The sequence below is a fragment of the Gouania willdenowi genome, chromosome 6, assembly GCF_900634775.1.
Source record: "Gouania willdenowi chromosome 6, fGouWil2.1, whole genome shotgun sequence".
NCBI lineage: Eukaryota > Metazoa > Chordata > Actinopteri > Blenniiformes > Gobiesocidae > Gouania > Gouania willdenowi.
The window spans coordinates 13,961,293-13,979,222 of NC_041049.1; the positions used below are offsets into that span (position 1 = coordinate 13,961,293).

The 17,930-nt window shown below is 38.7% G+C and overlaps 1 protein-coding gene across 3 annotated transcripts in view; it reads right to left on the reverse strand.

Moving 5' to 3' along the window:
• Positions 1-17,930, reverse strand: part of grm8a (glutamate receptor, metabotropic 8a) — a 369,998-nt gene that overhangs the window by 348,881 nt on the left and 3,187 nt on the right. For all 3 annotated transcript variants that reach the window (XM_028449580.1, XM_028449582.1, XM_028449581.1), the window contains exon 2: positions 12,414-13,237. In XM_028449580.1, the coding sequence (XP_028305381.1) occupies positions 12,414-12,956 (543 nt within the window). In that variant the 5' untranslated portion in view covers positions 12,957-13,237. The remainder of the gene's footprint in view (positions 1-12,413; positions 13,238-17,930) is intronic.

The window sequence follows — 17,930 nt, forward strand, 5'->3', positions numbered from 1 at the left end:
TCCAGCCAGAGGCTTGTGTCCCATCAAGGGCTTCCGCTCCAGGGCTTCCGCTGGATACTGCTCTAATATTCCGACCATATTTTGACCTGCTATGACTCTGCCAATTCTTAACCGATCTACACCATCCGAATATCAAAATGTTCCACTGCTTATAATGTCATCTAATTACTAAAATACCAACACTTTTACTTGTAATGTAATATTAGGTTTTATGCCTTTACTGTAAACTGCTATATCTCTGTCAACATTTAACTCAGAGACACAATGTTAGCACTAAAATGTTGTTCACTTTCTAATCTACAAACCTATGTACTGTACGTTGTAAAATAAAAATAAATGTATATACATTTTCAAAGTGACCCTGTTTGTCATCTTAATCAATTTAGATCTGCTAGAGTATGACAGCTGCTGCTCATGAACTTTGAGCAAAACAGCTGTTATAGCTTTAATCCTGCAGCTACAGCCACAAATTTTAGCTTAAATTGTTGCTCCAATCTTCCTCTTTCTTTTTAACATCAAGTGGAACCAGGTTCAAATCTTGCCCTCTACAATGTGTGTAACTTTGTCCCTCAAAAAATATTTGTTAAATCCTGTCACTGCTCAATGATTAAACGTACTGCTGTTCATTCTCTGTGAATACTGACAACATACAGTATATCTAAGCTTTTGGTCATGTGTACTTACTTGTGTACATACTTAATCTAGCGGTTATTTTTTCGATGCATCAATTAATCTAACGATTTTTCCAGTTCGGTTTCACTCGATTCGATTATCAATTATCTGTGTGTGTGTGTGTGTGTGTGTGTGTGTGTGTGTGTGTGTGTGTGTGTGTGTGTGTGTGTGTGTGTGTGTGTGTGTGTGCGTGCGTGCGTGCGTGCGTGTGTGCTGCTGCTGCTGCCGCTGTTGTCACGGCGAGTGTTTCCTCCTTGTCCCGTTGACGCGCTGTCATCCGGTCACACCCGGGATAAACTTACATTGTTGTGGCAATGCAAGTCTTTCTAGTTTGTTTGTTTTAATTTGGCCAATGATGAGAAAAAGGGATTTTTTAAAAAAATTTTAAACTGACCCACAATCAGTATATTGATCTGGATCCCCTCCAAAATGTAATGGAATTTTCCATGGAATAATGTCTATAAGTATTTTTGACATAATTTGACATTAAAAAAAACAAAACAGGTTTAAATGCCACCACGCTTCACACAAAGTTACGCTATTGTTAATGTTATTAGTTCTCATTGCATTTAAAAATAAAAAGGTTTCCATAGAGAGCTGTCTGTGAAGAATAACATTAAACCTGACAGCATGATGGTTTATACATATGGGATGTGCTTCTCCTGCTGCTCTGAAAGGTTCAGTGTATGAACGCTCCACAGTGCAGTGACTTCACTTATCCCTGATTTCAGCTTCGATTCAGCCACCGAGCTGATGAAAGGAGCAGGAGAGATGGCCTCTCATCCACCTTTAATGCACTCCGTACACCAGTAGGTCCTCTCTATTGACGCAGTACTCACAGTCAGTTCTGTGGGCTTGTTCTAGATCCATTCAAAAATCAAATACATCCTTGTCTTCGCTCCAATCTTTCATCGCTCTCCTCGATTCAACTTTAAATGTCCTCCTTGTTTCGTCAAAAACTGCCAGAGCGAACATGTTGAGAGTGTCCGGGAGTGTGAGTGTGTGGTGGCTAATTTAAGGAGGTACATTAGTGTTTTTGATGTGCAAATATTTTCATATAGACAAAGCATGGTTCATATTTAAAGTTCAACTGTACTGTAGGATCTTTCCATGTTAGCATGTTTTCAAAGTAGGCTACTTATGCTAATTTGGATTTTCTTAAAAAGCTGCGCTTCTACACCAGGGGTTTCTTTTCAGGGCCAAGAACCCCTTACAGTGCAGAGTATTTTAAATCTCCGCCTTTAATCCTTCAATCAATTACAGCATGCATACGTGCTGCTCTATCACTACATACATTATATCTGCCTCGGGATTAACCTATTTTTACTTAAAAGCTACTTCAGAGTTATTTTTGAAGGATATGCACATTTTAATATTAAATAAATATTAAAATAAAGTTTGGTTGTGAAAGCGCAATGTCTGCAAGCAAAATGAGAAAATGTGTGTTTTATTTAATTCATCATAACCTCTGTATTTACATCAATAAGTACTCGGTATTGGTGACTACACAAATGTGAGTACTTGTATTTGGTATCGGAAAGATGATCTTACAGAACCCCAACCTTTGAGTCATGGACCACCAGGGGTCCCCACACCTACTTTGAGGAAAAACTATTTTGCAATTTCAAAAGAAATATCATTGGTTAAATTATGGCTTGAAATAGAATGTATCAGATATTTTTTGGCTTGGGTTTTACTTTTGGAATGCTGTGGTTTTATAAATCTCCCAAAATCATCAACATCGCAAAGAAGTGAGAATACAAACATGATGACAATGTTTGTTTGTTACCTTTGCAATGGATGGATGAATGTTGGATGGATGGATGGATGGTTGGATGCTGGATTACTTAATGACTAGTCTCGATGATATCTCGATGATGCTTACCAACAATTGTAGGTTGCTACATCATGTTACCATGGTAACACCACAAATTTGCTCCAGTCATCAATACTTCAATACTGAAAACTAAATAACTGCTGTGTAGCTAGTTTATCTATACATATATCTTAGCTGTTAGCTAGCTAGCTTCACTATACATATATCACGTTGACATTTACACACAGGTTGTCCATTTAGAAGTAAAAATGCCAATAGTTGTAAATTCTACGTTGTGAATCATTGTTTTTGATCAGGTTTTTTTTTCCGTGTGTGAACCAGTCAGTGAATATCAGTAGCTAAGGATGCTGACAGGTGATGTAAAAACATTATTTATCACCTCATTACCACAGCATCTGTTAGCGGGCAGTATACGATCAGAACTGATTGAATGATCAACTGACAAAAGAAGAAAAACCATCAATACATAACGATCAGTGAATGTTAAAGCTCCGACATTGCACGTCTTGTAGAGGAGCATGTACAGTGACTTTCATGATGATCTGAAGGCAGACATTATGTGAAAGGGCAAAGGATCATGGCCTGCTGAAGATTATATATGCACAAAGGAAGCTCAGCCTCCAATCTGTCAGTGCTTCACAATGCAGACTGCTCACAGACCACATGTTGACCTCTGCACCACTACAAGAGCATGCAATGGGCCTGTGATCATCACAGCTGGATCACACAGGGAAGAATCTGTGATTACCATTAAACTATGTGGATTGGGTTTTTTTTTTTTTTTATCTAAAGACGTGGCAGTGGATGTTGCAATATGCTGACAGTTGGATCATTTCTGCTTTACTTTACTTGACATTATATATATCATCTTTCAGACCACTGGTGCAACCCACTGTGCAGCAGACACTACTGGAGGACAATGATTAAAAGTTCAAATCAAATTTTTCACAATTCAAAGAATAACTACCCCTGAAAATTGAGCATAGTGTTAGTTCAGGCAGGCACGGAAGTCAAGTTAACCTTGCCCCATCAGCTGACAGTAGCTGTTAACAACTGACAGCATCCATCCCCTAATTTAGTTAATCATCCAGCTGATCATGTTCCATGGTTCCCATTTGTTAGTTAGTCACGGCACTGTATTTAAACCACTCCAATGCACCTAATTTTGCATGCTTTGTCCGCAGAACGCCTCGCAACCCACCCCAGCTACTCCACTTCTGTCTAATTAAACAGTGTCTCCTAACAGTGTCGTCTAACGTCTGTGCTTTTGTTACAGGGGCTCCTGCTGACCGCTCTCTCTGCTTATGCCTCTCCATGTAGCTCATGGAAGAGCGACGAGGAGCTCCATTCGCTTCGGGCTTTCCGGGCAGAGAGTTCCCAGAACACAGCTTTACCGACAAATCTAAACTCTATGCTAATAAAAAGTTGACCAAAGTGATCCTGACTGAACTACTTTTTTTTGCAGAGAACAAATGTATTTGGGTATTAAGTAGTGTTGACCATTTCTTGTCCAACTAAAGTATCTCAATTTGGCATATTTTGTTGCTGCCTTCTATGAGTTGAAACCTTGCTATTACGATTTAATTTTGCTGTTGGCTAAAAATAGTGGTTTGTGATGTTTTGGTGGCTTCTGATGTCACTGTTGGCTCCGCCCCTTCAATAAAATCTAGCACCTGTGGACTCTGCAATCTGTTGCAAATAGGTGGGATTGAGAGAATTGTGAATATAGAGGTATTATGACTATTGAGTCGCTAACTAGCATAGCATAGATTGCGTTTTAGAGATATTATAGTATCGACTGGGCGTGTCTTAACTACTCCAGGAACCCCGCTCATAATCAAGGTATTTTTTTAATCTCCAGCCGAGAAACATGACAGCCAAAACCTCAGGGTTTATTTACTTTTTAAAGCTTCCAAACAAAAAGGATCAGTAACAACTTTAAGTATTAGACTTAATGTTTCAAGCAGAGTTCATCATCTAACAAACATATCACGTACAAACTGGATTTCAATCCCAGCTCAAAATATCTGACTGCACCCAAATCTAATTTGGTCCATGTTTACAGGTTACACATGGCTTTGCTTAATAAATCTCCTCCAGGCAATGCTTAACAAATGAAAGTAATAAATAATTTTGGAAGGACAATTACATCTCCCTTCATTAACCATTTGCTCATTAAGCCTGCCTTCGTTAGTAGAGGTTGGCTGATCGTGTCCTGCGTGCCCGACTGCCGATGATTTGGAGCTCAGCACACACGTCAACAGAAAAACAAAGACACACTCGTGCCTTAATGAGTTTTCTTGGTGGCTGTTCAAAGTACTCTCTGGCTTCATTATCATCACCATGAAGGAAATCAACATCACATCATTACACTCCAGAGGATACAATTGTATTTATGGCTTTTGGCTTCTAAGTTCTTTATCCATTCTCACCTCTCCTTCTCCAGCCTGTTTGTTTCCCTTTATATTTCCTTTCTGTCTGAATGCGTCACTCCAGTTTCTCTCCTTCAAACTTCTTACCCTCTCTGCTGTCATTGTTCCGTCAAACATAGAGCTGGGATTACAGCAGAGAATGTATACCAAACTCTGCACGACCTTGAGAAAAGTAGCAAATCCAATAAGAACTGTGTCGGAGCCAGGATCTGTAGAACAGCAGAATTTCTTAATTGCATTTTAATGCAGTTGTTGTTGTCATCTTTCTAAATGTTTTTTAGTTCATATAAAGTTGAAGATTGTTCTTGACTTGAAGTTACGACGCTTCAAAGCCTCTTCCTGTATTAGATACAGAGCAGCAATCACATTATTCATAAAGTATTTAATTATAAAACATTTCTATGAAGGATAATACTGGTTTTAACTTCTTAACACAAGAAATAAATAAAATAAAAATAGAATCGAAGATGATACACAATGATGGATTTCATAAGTTAAATAAGTTTAAGTTTATAACTATTTACATTTCTAAATCAAGGATATAATATGACTGTCTTTCAGATCTAATACATTTTAATGTACTTCCTACACTACAGGGTGTGATCATCAGAGATGGCAAAAGTAAGTCTTCTGTACTCAAGTAAAATTATAGATACTTGAATAACAACAGACTGAGAAAAGTAAAAGTATTGAAGTTGCTCCCTTACTTGAGTAAAAGTTAAAAAAAGTACATGCTACTAAATGTACTTAAGTAAAAAGTTAAAAAGTAAAACAAATGTCCCATCAATAATAAGCCAGCTCGGGTTTTTAAACCAGCAAATTCCATATCTTGTATTTTTTTAAGAACTTGTAGAAAACTGGTACATGGAAACATGTTAAATCTGTTAACCTTTATGAAAACCTGGAGAATTTAGCATTTATTATAGATAAAAATTTGTAAATAAAATGTTTCGGTTGTCGGTTTGTGTCTTTTCACGTAGTGACATCATCTTCGAAGGTCGAAAAAGTAACAAGAAAAGTAATAGAAAGTACAGAAATTTGTTTAAAAAAGTACTTGAGTAAAGTACAGATACCAAGTATTTGTACTTTGTTACTTTTAGCTCTGGTGGTTTAGACACGAGAAAACAAATTTGAAGCGGTAGTTGATATTAGCTGGGTTTCCATTACAGATTTTTACAAAATAAAAGTGATATTTCTAAATGACGACAAAGTATAAATGCGCTTTGAACGTGTTTCCAATGAAGGTTGTTTTGGGCAGGAGCCTCGTAACTCCCGTGAAATCTCATCTTGCGAGACTTTGGCGCAAAAACAGTTCGCATTCCTTTGTTGTTTCCTGTCTAATGTGGCAGTAATATTTTTTTAAGTATAATGCTGAGAAATGTCCCGGCCTTCTCTTCTGTCTACGCGTACCGCGTCATGTTTACTCGAAGAGAAGTGGTCATGTGACCATGTACCTTGCGTCCTGTGATGTGTATTTGCGGAATAGGTGTTTCTATAGCGCTTTTGCCACACATTTCAATATTGAAACGTCTTGAAATTCCTCCTCATGCCAACGTAAAAAGGTTTTAGCAATATTAGAGTTTTTTTTTTTTTTTTAAATTTAAGTGTTTCCATTACCAGTTTTTATTGCGCTTTTAAGATTTTGCGCATTTCCAAGGGTAATGTAAACACAGCTATTGTTGGCGGTTTGTTCTGTGTTGGAATGATGGTCTTTTGCATTATTTTGGTGGTTTTGTTGGTGGTGGTGGGGGGGGGGGGGGGGGTGATAGTGGTTGTGATCCACAGAACTTGTCATCTTGTCAATGGGTCCCGAGAGTAGAGATCATCCTGTTGAAGTTTCTGTTGAATGTTCAAATCGACATTTTTATGACTTAAAAGGAGTGGCTTTGATATGGTTGTTCTTCACCGCTCCTGTATTTCCTTTTGTTCAGAGGTCAGGGTTCCTCCACACACAGCATCTCCTACATCAGTGATATCACAGTGCAGCATTTAATCCCCTCAGCAAACTGACAGGAGGGGGAATGGGAGCTGATCTATGGAAGCAATTGAATGGTTTGTGTGCAATAATTCCTCCCCATAGTCATGTAGGCATATGAATGTACATATACACATATATGTAAAACACATTATAGTAAAACACCAAACCTTAAATTGAGGCACATACACACTGGGTGTAATAGAGGCTGAATGGCAGAGCGTGGGAAAGACTTATGCATCCGACCTTGGCCATCCAACCATCCACAGGAATGTGTTCATGAAGATACAGTGTGCACGTGTCACTGGTTTAAAACTCTCCTATCAAGATTTTAAAGACTTAGTGGTTTAGAGATTAATGCTGCATTTACACCATTTACGTGTTTCGGGCGTCACAATCATGCCTCACGCCTGTAGTTGGAAGCTTGTGCTCAATGAATCAAAGACGCTTTTCACCAGCGTCGAAGACGCTCTGGACGCGCGTCCAAACAAGTTGGGAAGAGAGCAAGTTGAGCGCGTTAAGCATGTCGAGGAGAAGGGCTTCTCTGTTGCCGGTGGTGTTCACACAATGGTTTCACACAATGAAGTTTGACCACCTGCTGACCCGCATCAGCACTCTCATCTCCTACCAGTACACCATCTACAGGTACTCTATTCCAGCAGAAGAGCGCCTGTCCATCTGTCTCCGCCTCCAGTTAGTGTTTTTTTTTTTTTTTTTCATTATTCTGAATACATTACGATTGGGGAAAGCTCCTGATTGGTCGACGCGCCGCGATATGCCCCAAAAGTTCAACACGTACCCCTGCTTGAGAATCAAACTAAATGACATTAAGATTTTAGTTGAATAAATCTAAATCTATAGTGGACTAAAATATACAGCACAATTGTTTATATATTTTTTAAAAGATTCAATTATCATTTATCAATCTAATATAGGATGGTATTAATGTTTGATGTGACCAATGCATAAGATCACATGATCAAATGAGTTTTTAATCTGATACAACTTCGACCCATGTGACAAAATTATAGTTTTGTTTTCATTAGTTAATTAAAATATTAATATATATAAAATATTAAGATATTTTGATTTTTTTAATTAGTCACAGTCTAGTTCAGCGATTCTCAACTGATGGGCCAAGACCCAAAAGTGGGTTGCGGACCTGTACTGGGTGGGTCAAAAATAAACAAATACTTAATGTCTCTCATGTTGGACTTGTCTTTTATTTTGAAAGAACCTTTTCTTTTGACAGGCATGCTGTGAAATGCACGTTGAACAGGAAAATATATAGATTTAAGATTTATGTTTTTTTTTTTAATTATAAATGTGTGTTTTCAACAGCTATTTTTGAAAAACAAAATTTGGTTGGTTGAATTAAAAAAAAATAAAAGTGGCTCGTAATTTAATGATCGTGGGAAAATGTGAGTCCCAGTTGAGAACCCCTGGTCTAGTTGACAACAAAATGAACACTGCTCAGAACTCAGTGGTCGACGCATCCAAGAAAAAGGGATTTGGAGATCTGGAAAAACTGTCTTGGAAAGAGACGAGCAAAGCCTCGAGGAGGTTTGGGTAGTGACCAAAAAGTCCCAGAGGTTGAAGAATCCATTATTCTGCAGTAATTACCGTCCACGGACAAACAAAATCGATACTCAAGGATGAAGCCGTTACTGTAGTTCTTTTAAAGATTTAAGTAGGGCCACAAATGGAAGAGGCATATACTTGCTGACTAGATAAATGTGAAGAAATGAAGAAGGACCAGCTCTGGGTTAAGTAACCTCAATGGTAAACTGGCAATTTGTGAAGCCCTGAGGTAACTCCCATCACATCTCCAACATATAAATAAAGAGGAGTTTATTGATTGCACTGCAGGTTGATCCGAGAAACTGAAATGAACACGGAGAGCACAACTAACTTTAATCAATAACAGCAGATAACACATCAAACAGCGTTATATCTGCAGGTTGAGTTATATGTTAGAGTGTTGGGGTTCATAGTAAGGCTCAACAATAATCCTAAAAGAATATATTAATTATTCTGGGCTGTAATAAAAATATAAAATTTGGTATTAAAGGTTTAATGTGTATACAGTTTAGGGTGACCATATTTTCATTTCCAAAAAAGAGGACACTTACGCCGACCTCGACATTTTGGAATCTACCTTGTAACGATAAAAAACAATATAATAAATAAATAAGTTGTAATTGTTGATAAGGTTTAAAAATGAGTTTCTCTCTTTATCACAAAAACAATCTGAAACCAGTGGTGACTCGAGTCAATCACCTTTATTATGCATTTTAACAATCTGTCCTTAAAAAAACTCTAAACCGTATACCATCTTAAGATCACCTAATCATTGAGAAAAATATGAGAAATATCTCCTTAAAATGATAACAAAAAAACTCAAGGCTTAGAGAACAGTAAATAATCATTAAAGAAACACTTCAATAAATAACCTTTACAAATAAATCCGACTATTCGGTCTCTTTTAATCTATTTCTCTCAGACTTGGCTCCTCTTTCTCTTTTCCTTGTGTATGACGATTTCCTCAAAACAAAGTGACATCTTTAATGATTCTGTCACGTGTGAGTAAAATTATCGTAATGAACCACGTTGGCTTTAAAGAGCAACAGCTTTCGGAAAGTGGTGTTATTTCTCAGATAGAGCAAATATTAGCGAAGTTATCATGTCATGTCAGTTGTCATGAACTGAGTTTGCATCGTGCTGACATTGTATATGTGCATATATACGCATGTGCACTACCGGAAAATTAATTTTTGCTTAAAAAAAATAAAACATTTTCATTTATTGTTGTTTTCAAAGTAAACGGACACGTGTTTTATTTGTTTATTGGACTGGGTTAGGGTTAGAATCTCAGTACGGAGGTAAAATCAGTACGTGACAACGGGTAGGCGATTTTATCTGGATACATTTTTTAAGTTTTTGGTTGAAATTGTCTTTAAGTCCTGACAGAAATTAAGATGTTATGTGTTCTGAAAAAGGAACAAAGAAAATATCTGTAGCAGCTGTAATAACTTCAACCAATCACGTCTCCCTGTCTCCCTGCTCGTTCTCGACCCCTTGCATGCACGAGCTCACACTGAAAGTTAAAACAGAATTTTTGGTCACGTTTTTTAACATATATAATGATAACGTTTATTGTTTACTTACTGCTGAATGAGACATTAGACAACAAAGTTTCTACACGATACAAACGATGAGCTGAGGTCTTCTACAGCAGCTGTACGCGTGCATGTGAGCGAGACGGAGCACAGAGGGAAGGGCCGAGGGGGTAAAGGCGGAGCCATTGGGGAGGCTACATTCAAAATCATGCTAGCTTATGAAAATCGCCTACGCGTTCAAGGTCCCTGGGAAACCTGGACAATTTAATTAATTTATAAAATCACCCGACAGACGTGAAAAGAGAACATGTCCAGGACAAACCAGACGTATGGTCACCCTAATACAGTTTAACTGTAGCCACATTGAACTAGCTAGGAGCTAGATGATGAAAAAAACCCTAATTTTCCTTTGGCACGTGTACTTTTGTGTTGTGTTTACTGTATGTGTGCTTATAGTAATTCTTATGTCTTCTCGTTTTTTAATTCCTTTGAAACTTCCTCTATTAGATATAGCTTTGATGGCCTGGTTTCCCCATGTGGATTAGCTCGGTTTCATCTTGTTAAATCTCATGTCATCCAGTCTCTGTGCTGTGCATCATCTTACTCCATAGTTATAGTAAAACCCCTCATCTTCAAAAGAGGACCGAGCAACAAAAGAAACCAATAACTTTGATCTAACTTGATTTCTCAAAGTTTCGATTGTCGACGACTGCATTCTTCTGTGGCTAAGCGCGCTAGGAAGCTAAAGCAACTGTTTTTATGAAAGGTTTAGATAGGAATGTTTTCACACAGTCTGTTTTTCCATCTCTTTTGTCTGCTCTGCTGCTTGATTAATAAACACAAAGTCACACAATCCCTGCTGTATTTGCTTCCTGGGACCTTTGTGTTGAGTGGGTGACTAGCTTTGACTAACATTGTCAGATTAGCCCATTAAAAAGACATATGTTTTGTTGTGGCTCTGTATTTTTTGCGCTTGTGTGCGTCCTACATACTATTTTCAGACCGTGACACATGGTATAATAGTCGTGATAAACCACACTAAGACAGATACTGTCTTTTGTCGTATATAATACCACTGCCACAGGCAAACACATCACACACACGCATACAAACATTCGCCACATGTTTCCACTCCCACGTATTTAAAAATATGAAACTAAACATGCTATTGTACTAACAATGGATATAATACAGACATGCGCTGAACACATACTGTATCTACAAACAGAACACATAAAATGCCCTAAATCGTATTAGGCAAATGAGAACGATGCAGTAAAGCACAGTGTTGGGAGTGCGGCTGCTGTGACAGATCCTGGCATAAATCATGTTTAGTTGTTGTTTATTATGCAAAAATAAAGCTTCAATTTAGCATACAAGCCAGTTGTTGAAGTGTGTTCAAAAATGCACACACACAAATACCTACAGCATATGGATTTCTGAAGGAAACCAGCAAAAAGACACACACACGGTGAATGATTGTGGGACAAACGTGGGTGTGAAATGCCATGGGTGTCATTACTGTACTCATCTTTCATAATCATGCTGCTATCTATTAGGCCAGGGCAGCTAATGATGACAATGCCACACACACACACACACACACACACACACACACACACACACACACACACACACACACACACACACACACACACACACACACACACACACACACACACACACACACACACACACACACAAAAAGAGATAGAACTGTTCTACGTACAAGGTAAGGATAAAAATCAAACACAGCATTGCATAAACATGCGCACTCAGAAGAAAACTCAATTGGGCACACACACACACACACACACACACACACACACACACACACACCAACAACAACAAAACACAATGTCCGAGAAGGAACCATGCATCCACACACAATGCTCTGAGCAGGAGATGAAGTGGCTGTTGACAGATTCTTTGAGCTGTAATTGATACACGTGTTTGGCAACCCTTTGTTTTTTGGCTGAAACACAGGCCACACATGATCTAAGCTGTGCTGCAGAAACACACACACACAGACTCACACAAAGCCTTTCCTTACAAGTTTTACACTGCGTCTTGAGACATCTCACGCACAATCGCACACATGCACTCGCATACATCTGAAACAAAATGAAATCTCATGTTTAGCTTCACAAGCCAAAAAAGGAAAATGCTTGAAAGGGAACTTGGTTTAACTCCCAATAGTAAACAAAAAGGGGTTGAAAACCGCACTTAACCACACTCCATCTCCAATAGGAATAGATCAACTTTTACTTCAAAAACAATAAAAAAACAATAACTCAATTTTAAGAAGTCTACATGGCAGTATCAGAAGAAGGGAAAAAAAATTAAGTTAAAGAAGTTATATTGGAATCATTTCTTACCTTGAAAAGGCGCAGGATGTTGGCCACCATGATGGACACGGAGCTGGCCGCAGCTCCAATCACTCCGACGATTTTATCGGGCTTGGTAAAGATTGGCGGGTCTCCGTTGGCGCAGCGGACGTCTGATCCATCCCTTTCTATCAAGGCCTGTACGAAGGTAAGGGACTGCTCCAGTGCGTACGTGTCCCTGGAGCACGTATCCAAGATTCGAGCCCCCAGAGTGATGTTGGGCAGCAGCTCAGGGTCTTTGTTTATCAGGTCAATCGCAAACATCATGGCCTCCAGACGGTGGATGCCCTTTTCCTTTTTCAGCTCCCCACATGGGGTGCCGCGATCACCTCGAGAGTGGACGGGAAATAATCCTCCTAGTATGATGTCGCCGTCAAGTCGGATTGAGTGAGCGTACTCTGGAGCTGCCTGTGGATCTATGAGGATTCGTTGGGGGGATGTAACAGGTAGGAACCAGGTGTAGAAAGTAGCCACCAGTAGGACGATGACTGAGGGAGACTGGGGGTAAGACGCTGAGCTCCACTGTGGTTCCATGTTCAGAGACAAAGTCAAGGAACTAAAAACTAGTGATCTTGAACCCTTGATTTCTGTAGATAATCCAAGACAAACAGTTTGGATGAACAGCCAGGCCTTCCTATTGGTCAAACAGAGAGGGGTAAAAGACCCCGTGGCTGGACCTCGCCAAACCCCATGAGTAAACCATATTCCAGAAGTAACAGCACAAAAAACGACAGTAGTAGCAGCAGCAGCAGATGCCAAGAACTCTTGTGAGGAAGTATGATGCGTAATCCTCCAAGTCACATCTTCAGCAGAGCCTGTTTGAGAAAGACAGAGACAAGATGTCGAAGTATAAATATGTTGTGAACATCTAGCAGCTGTGGGGCGACAAAAGCCCACCTGCAGGTGAGACAACAAGGCAGTGTAGAACGACAAAAGCAAGAGGATGTGCGACAAATGGTACACTGTCAACAAATGGATTCTCAAAGGACTTTTCAGGCAGGAGAGTCCAAATTTGCACTTCTATTCCATAATTGAAAACCCAAACTCTGTCAATTTATAATCACACACACACCATAGACATCACTTGACATAATGAGAAGAGGAACAGCTGTTAAATCGACAGCAGAGAGTGAGTTTGGTACTTCCTCGGGCGATTCACAAGAAGCCGCAGACTACCTGCTGCAGTGAAGATGAAAAAGAGTAACAGACAGATTATGGGACGAAGAGGAAGAGAAATGTGAAAAACAACAAGTACGTTGCATCATTGAAGAAACCGCTTTCAATAAATGTAGCCAAATAACCACAATATGGCCTAAAAACACAACAGGGAGTCCAAATTCTTGAATTGTGCTTCATCACAATAGCTGTATAGAATTCTAAAAAGACACCCATGTTCAAGGCTGTAAAATTGTCACATTAGAGGCTGGCACTCAGTTCTGCACTAAAATCAGTTATGAATAAAATAGTCTAAGTGTTTATGGACTTTCGTTAGCTCAGTAGCTAATCGACAATTTCATTTACTTCTCTTGATCTTGAATCCTCAAAACCTACATAAAGAAAAAGTAATTTGAGAAAACTTTGAACTATATTAAAGTTTCAAAGACCATTAATTTAAACAACTTGACAAGTGCAGAATTAAAAAAAAAGATCAGTCCATTCCATTTTTTTTTACAGTCAAATAGGGAATACTTTAATCTCCACGTGAACACAATTTGAATATATCTCATGTATCTTTGTATCTTAATTTCTGAAGACTTTTTTTTTTTTTACTGAAGTTACAAGATACAAAAATGTTTATATCAACAGAGAGACTAAAAAAGCACAGTCCAAATTTATGCGGCTGATAAAGTAAACACAAAGAAAATACACAAAACAACTGCATAAATACACTAAAAACATAATAGCATCAAAGAAAAACTAAAATACAAAAATCTACTACAATAAAACATAAGATGACTACAAAAATGACTCCAAAAACACACAAAATGATGGAAAAATATACAAAATGACAACAAAAAACTGTTGTTCTTTCCTGTATTAAAGCTCAGATTGGTCAGTATTCCAAATGCTGACATTAATATTAACATTTTAGTGTCCCACGCTGTGATCCCAGTTCTAGATAATGTAAATCAATCAGAATAAACACTTTGATTTTTTTAAGTGTTCAAATAACTGGAACAATCTAATCTATCAATAGGAACAAATTCAATCAAATGGACCAAAAAGTGCCAATGTTTCCATACTGTAGGTACACACAGGCAAAGGCTAACTCTATTAAATGTGATATTTGCAACATAACCTTTAAAAACAATCCAAAGGTGAGAATGTGATATGGATGGAATTTGGAAAACTCTATGATACAATATGTAAACCAAGAAGTGAAAATTTCCACAGAGAATAAGTTCACTTTTGTTCTGTTTACTTTTACCTGCTGTGTATCCAGTGTTGATTTACTATACAACATTGAATATTTCCGTCATTATCATCAAATACAGTATGTGACAAATCTTAAGGTAAAGCTCAACAGAAGCCGTGCCCACATTCAAATCAAACACTAATAATGAGGTAGACACTAGTGGGTTAATTTGAGATCCTAGCCGGGGGGGGAAATGTATATATAAATAAATAAATAAATAAATAGATCGTCTCAAGATTCACGCCTACCACAATGTGTGTAACATATACACTAATGATTAGTAACATAATTGATAATGTTATGTTAAAAAAATGTGCGTTGACACGTTGTTTGATGTTGTAAATTGCAATTGTAAATGCAGTACATTGTAAATTGCTTCACCATTTACATTGTGAAAAAGAATTGTGCAACAGAAGAAGAACCAACCTAAAGTGTAAAAAGTTTGGGAAAATTTCACTGAAAGAAACAAAAAAAGGTTGAAAACAATTAGTGCATGTGAGGAGAAAAGGGTTTACAACGCGCCGCGGCTGGTGCGTAAAAGCGCACCGTCTTGAGCATCCAAACGCGTAAAAAGCAGCTGAGACTCCAGCAGAGGGAGAGGGATGGAGGTGGTGCTGTGGTGAAGTCGAGTGAGTGAGTGTGGGGAGGAGAGGAGGGAGGTGGAGAGGGGACCGAGCTGCCTTCAACTGAAAGCTTATACTCCACACCTGAGGTAGAACTCACATCTGTGACATAAAACTAATAGTAATATGTTAAAACCAAAGCAGCAAAAAACAACTAAAAAAAAATCTCAATAATAGATAAAATAGTAATGAAAACTTTGGTGCCCTAGGCGAAATTACTTAATACTAATATTCAATTAAGAGAAAACATGTACAGTGATTGTATAGGGTGTGTTTCACATTTATTATACCTTTTTAAATTAATATTTAAAAAACAATAATAAAAATAAAAATTGGGGGGGTGCAATTTGGCACCCCTCCAGCAGATGGCGCCCTAGGCGGCCGCCTGTGTTGCCTGTCGGGAAGGCCGCCCCCCACAAACTCTGCGTATAGTTAATTCCCATAATGACAGTAATTTGGCATATCATCGTCTCCTGAAGAGGGCACATAGAGTAAAACCCTCTCAGTTCAGTGAGTTTGATTCAAGCTGCATTCATTAATCTACACAGGATCTCATTCATCACCAAACTTTACAGAATCTACACTTCAACATTTCCATCATAGTCGCAAAAATGTTTATATCGCAAGTTGTTTCCCTGCTGCAGATCCTGCCCTGTAAGCTCTTCCATAGGGAAAGTAGAGCATCAGTCACTGAGGTTTGGAAACCCTCAGTCTGACCTTTCTTTGATGATCCAACAACAAGCCTGAGGTTCAGGTCTCATCCCAGTGTGAAATCCGCTCTCAATGAATGCAATTATATTTCAATTCTGTCCTGATTAATCCCTCACTTTCCCTCCTCTTTAAATGGAACCAGGTCGAAGCTACTCATACAGTCAAGCTACTGCTATGAATAAAAAACATTGCTTTTAATAGGTTTGCTAGCACTGATTCATGTCTCACACTTTGAACTTGCTGCATCCCTGTCTCTGCACACACAGTATACACTATGATGAGTCACTGTGTGGATCTGTGTGGACGACTCAGCTGTTTTTAGGCAGACGACAGGAATTCCCAAAGTGGCCTCAGAGCAGACACATAAATGGAGCAGCGTTAGTCACTTAAAGGTGTTGTGGACAATGTTATTTTGGCGTCAAATTCCGGGTGTATCATCAAGACAATTGGCCCTCCTACTAATTGTCAATCATCGTGGTGGTATATTTACGTAAGGCCGTCTTACGCGCTAGTCCCGAGCTAGTTTTTGCTTGCTGCGCATGCTCACTTTTCACTCACCGGTGGCGAGTCTGACATAGTGGGAAAGTACAAATCTTCTTTTGGAAAGTAAGCTTGTATGAGCGATGCCAACACCAACGTGTAAACAGAGCTGTGCACGAGGAAAACCGGCCGCGTGCACGCTCTCTCTCGCACACGTTTAATAAGTGTTCCCTCTTGGTAGCAGATAGAGTGATGCGTATGTGCATTTTTTCAAAAACTGGAGAGGGCGTTTCTTTTCTAAACTTTGGGAAAATCCTCCTCTGTACCTTTAAGATGGAAGGTGTCCTTAACCAGCTCTCTGGTGTTGGCCATGGTGAAGGTTAGAGTCCGAATAGTCCCTCCTATCTCCTTTCCTATCCACTTTTCCTTAACCCCCGTGGATGATGTCACAGGGTTAAGAAAAGGTGTTAGGAGACTTCCTAGATGAGTTAGGGAAAGGTCATCACGTTGTTTTGATAATCAGACGCACTTCAACTAGGTGACATAATAATCCAACGGCGGTGAAGGTGACGTCTGCCGTGGTGAAAAAAACTACAAATTTCTGAAAATGGACTTCTAAAAGCACATTTATAACACTTCCCGCTGATATAATCTGAAATATCCCAAGGTTTGAATGTAAATCAAAGGAAAAGAGGCTACCAGGCTACGAGGAACAAAAGAGAAACTAGAAGAACGTCACATAGAGAATGTTTCCTCACACTCACCTTCCACTCAGAAATCAACATGAATACAAAAGTAGGATTTTAAGAAATTATTACATTTATACAAGATATAGGCCTACATAACGTAGGCAGACACATGTACAACAGCAGAAAGCATTCCTCAGTGAATTAATTATGTTGAATAAAACATAATGTGGCTAAAAAATGTGTCTAATCTCTTTTTCTTGAATGACAGAGTGCTCTGTTTTATGTCACTTACAATCCGATAATATGTCTTGCGTATCACAACATATGGGTTTTAGATTATTTAAAGTTGTTCAAGGCATATTATAGCACTGGTAACTGACATGATCTGCATCTCTTTTTAGTCTTCGTTAGTGTCGGATGAGCGTGTCCCTTTAAATGTTGTCGCCGCAAGGAATCATGGAACAGCATTATCTCGTCTCCTTTGGTGTAGGATGCATCAGTGTTTCCTAGGCTAAAGGAGATTATAAAGGAAGCATCGAGCTTCCTTTCCTTAGCTTTCAGAGAATTGGAACACTCCTTATCATGGCCT